General features: G+C 48.2%; 1 protein-coding gene across 1 annotated transcript in view; it reads right to left on the bottom strand.

The window, feature by feature from the left end:
• Positions 1 to 75: 75 nt before the first annotated feature.
• The window catches only part of HIF3A (hypoxia inducible factor 3, alpha subunit), a 33,331-nt gene continuing 29,291 nt past the window's right edge, over positions 76 to 4,115 (bottom strand). The window contains exon 13 of the mRNA XM_005857848.2: positions 76 to 1,199. Coding sequence (XP_005857910.1) covers positions 1,102 to 1,199 — 98 coding nt within the window. The 3' untranslated portion in view covers positions 76 to 1,101. The remainder of the gene's footprint in view (positions 1,200 to 4,115) is intronic.

Genomic DNA, 4,115 nt, shown 5'->3' with positions numbered 1-4,115 from the left:
AAAAAAAATCAATAAAATATATTTAAAAAAAAATTAGTTATGAAGTAGCAATGAAAATACTTTTATGGTTGGGGGTCACCACAACATGAGGAACTGTATTAAAGGGTCGTGGTATTAGGAAGGTTGAGAACCACTGCTCTAGAGCCAGAGGGAGTTTGAGGGTGTGAGGTCTAGAATCAGACAACTTGGGAGGCCATGGGGTATGAAAACAGAGTTGGAGGTAATGAAGTCCAGAATGGGAAAGAGCAGAAGACTGAGATCTAGAGTCAGAGGGGTTTGGAGGATGCTAGGTCTACACCAGACCACGTTGGAGGTTGTGCAGTCCAGAACCAGAAAGGTCTGAGGTTGCGCAGTCTGGAACCAAAGACAGTCTGAAGTTGTGTGGTCTAGAACTGGAGAAGGCTGGAGGTTGTATTGTCTGGAAGCAGAGGAAGTTGGAGGCTATACCTGGAGTAGGAGATTCAAGAATAAAGTCAGTGTCCAGGCAAGGCAGGGGCAACAGAAGTCCAGGGTGGAGGAGGTAGCCGGGTAGGCAGAGCTGGGTGGCTGCTTGGGAGGCTAAGGGCTCAATGAGAAGTCGCTGAGTGGGGGGAGGTATGGCCCAGAGGCTCCCCTCCCCATTGACACCTGAGTGGGGGTGTGAAGATCAGAGTCCCACATTCTTATGGACTCCCGGGCGATTCATAGCAATTAAAAACAGCATGAAAAACAAAAATAGGAGCAATAATAAAGAAAGATAGATGGGAAGAAATGTGATTGATTATGGTTATCAATACACCCCAGGGCCTAGAAACACAGATCCCAACCCCAGCCTCCCACCCTTAATTACCCAAAATGAAGCCAAGAGAGTTGGAGAAAGAAATGAGGTAACCAGTATGAAGAACCCCAAGGGAAGTCCTGAGAGACAGAGGAGGAAGGGGCCGGAGACCCCCTCCCAGAGGTCACTGAGCTGAGACCACCCCAAAGAGCCCCCGGATGGGGGAGGGGACAGGGGCGACGACTGAGGTAGGCCCGAGGTGGGCAGGGGCCACTGTTCTTGGCTGCCAGCTTGGAGTGTGGGTGAGGTCCTTTCTGGGAAGAAGAGAGATGAGAAGAGCTGGCTCAGTGGGCCTGGGTCAAGCTTGTCACCGGCTGGAAGTGGCTTTTGGGCTGGGTGGCGTCCTCATCCGGGTAGAGACAGAGCAGTGAACGGCCCAGGCCTGTGGGGGGAGATAGAAGGTAAACCAGTGGGGAATTGTCACCCCCACCCATCGGCCCTTCTTGACAGTTAAAAGTGGGTGATGAGGCAGGCAGTCCTGGATTCAAGTAGCAGTGAAATCTTGGGCAAGTTCTGCTCTCAGGTGTGCAGGGTATTTAGGACAGTAGGTAAGGAGCCTGGAGCCAGACTCTACCTGAGTTTGAATCCAGGCTCTGCTGTTTACTTGCTGTGTGCCCTGGGGCAAGTGACTTGACCTCTCTGTGCCTCAGTTACCTCATCTGTAAAATGGGCCCATAACTGCCTCTCTCCCAAGACCGTTGTGAGGAGTAAATGAGTGAATCCATGGGAAGTGCTCTGAACAATAACTGGTGCTGTTGCTACCTGGGAAACCGAGACACTTCTGTCTACCTCATTTATTGAACACTGTACAAGACATGCCTCTATGGTTCCCCTTCATAGAAAAGAAACAGCATGTAGCCAGTCGGTTACTGAATTTCCCCGGAACAAACAGGACGTGGGGGGTGGGGAGAGGATGTGAGAGCTGTGCACGTGGCTGGTGGCACGTGTTCCAGGAAGATTCCCCTAGACCAGCGGTTCTCAACCTGTGGGTCGCGAAACCCTTTGGGGGTCGAACGACCCTTTCACAGGGGTCGCCTAAATACATCCTGCATATCAGATATTTACATTACGATTCATAACAGTAGCAAAATTACAGTTATGAAGTAGCAACGAAAATAATTTTATGGTTGGGGGTCATCACAACACGAGGAACTGTATTAAAAACACATTGTGCCGAAGCCGGTTTGGCTCAGTGGATAGAGCGTAGGCCTGCGGACTGAAAGGTCCCAGGTTCGATTCCGGTCAAGGGCATGTACCTGGGTTGCGGGCACATCCCCAGTAGGAGGTGTGCAGGAGGCAGCTGATCGATGTTTCTCTCTCATCGATGTTTCCAACTCTCTATCTCTCTCCCTTCCTCTCTGTAAAAAATCAATAAAATATATTAAAAAAATAAATAAAATAAAAACACATTGTCTTCGGGAAACGTATTTATACGTTTTACGTTGACTGTAAGAAGTAGAGCCACCTGTTAGCGCGCGATGAAAACTACCCGCAAACAATGTATTAAAGGGTCGTGGCATTAGGAAGGTTGAGAACCACTGCCCTAGACAAAGGGAGGTGGAGACAGCTAGAAAAGGCCTCAGCCCATTTTTATTTTTTTTTTAATAACCCAATAGGGGACTATAAGACCTAGGCGACGTTTGGGATAGGTTGTGAACTCCATAGTACTCGGCCGAGGAGGGACTGGCGGAGGGACTCGGGCAATAGGATAAATATTGCCTGTGCTAGCGAATTCCAGTGTGCCTGCCACAAGGGACAGCCCCCGAGAGGGGAGTCTGTCATTTGAATTCGGACAGGTGAGCATTTTCTCGCAACACCTACTGTGTGCCAGGCACTGGGGACACAGCAGTGAACGGGATGGATGAAACCCCATAACCTTGTGGGGCTGGCATTCCAGTTAGGGGAGTCAGTTAGATCATGTATGTAAATTTAGCACAAATCTTGGCAGAGTGAGGGTTAGATAAATGTTAGCTCTTCCTTTACAAATATATACTGAGGATCCGCTCCGTGCCCAGCCACTGGCCAGCCTGCCCATACAGCAGTGACCAAGATGGGCCTGGCCCTTGCCTTCACAGGGCTCACACCCACAGGGAGAGGGAGAAGGCAGCCAATTACCAAATAGCTACACAGTCACCTATGTCAGTGGTCGGCAAACCCATTAGTCCACAGAGCCAAATATCACCAGTACAGCGATTGAAATTTCTTTTGAGAGGCAAATTTTTTAAACTTAAACTATATAGATAGGTACATTGTTATTAACTTCATTAGGGTGCTCCTAAGCTGGCCTTTGCTAAAAACGTCCTCAATCTGATTGAGGTACGTTCGCTGAGGGCGACCCCTTCTAACTCTCCCATCCACACTCGTTTTGTATATTTGTTTCATCTATCTTTTGTCACCCGCGCGATTTTCGGATGCGACTAGCACTAACCACTGCACAATGAGACTGCTGACTGACTGGCTCAGTCAACTCGTGCATGAATCGTGCACGCCTCCCCCGGCGCTGCCTATCCCGAGGCCCGTCTTCCCAGAGGCCCCCCCTCCTTTGCTTTCTCCCGCCTCTCTAATCTATCACCAATGGATTTCATGTGACCCACTAACGTCTCCTTTGAATGTAATGTATAAAACAAGGTGAAAAACCACCATTCTCCGGAGCATTATCCCAATACGTTGAGATTTTGCTTCCTGGCAATGGTCAACAGGTTGGCTCAAATAAACTCGCAAAAATTCTTGACGGGTTTGAATGTTTTTAGGTTAACAACTCTGAACTGTCTCCCTCACTAGAATGTCAGCTCTGCAAGGGCAGAGATGTCTATGTTTTGTTCACAGTGTGTCTCCAGCTCCTAGGACAGTGTCTGGCATTTCCTGTGTGTTCTACGTGTATAAAAGGACAGAATCACTCTAAAGACAGCAACTGTGGCTGAAACAGAGGGTGTGAAGAAGCAGAGTGTGGTCTGAGATGAGGCCTGCAGGAGGCAACCAATCGATGTGTTTCTCTCACATTGATATTTCTCTCTGTCTTTCCCTCTCTCTCTTCCACTCTCTCTAAAAATCAATGGAAAAAAAGAAGGAAAAATATCCTTAAGTGAGGTTTAAAAATAATAATAATAATTTTTAAAAAAACTTCTGCACTCTGCAGAGGTGCCATGGAAGCAGTGTGGCACTGAAGCAGGCATTTCTTAAGCATTTACTATGAACAGGTCTCGTGCTAAGCTTTCCCTGTGTCACGAGTCTTTAAGCATCTCCCTGAGGTAAGAACTATTACGATAGATCCTAATTGACGGGGTGGGGGTGGAACAGA

This window comes from Myotis brandtii, unplaced genomic scaffold (assembly GCF_000412655.1).
Source record: "Myotis brandtii unplaced genomic scaffold, ASM41265v1 scaffold114, whole genome shotgun sequence".
NCBI lineage: Eukaryota > Metazoa > Chordata > Mammalia > Chiroptera > Vespertilionidae > Myotis > Myotis brandtii.
The sequence above is the reverse complement of the archived record's forward strand: the minus strand, read 5'-3'. Positions and strand labels throughout refer to the sequence as shown.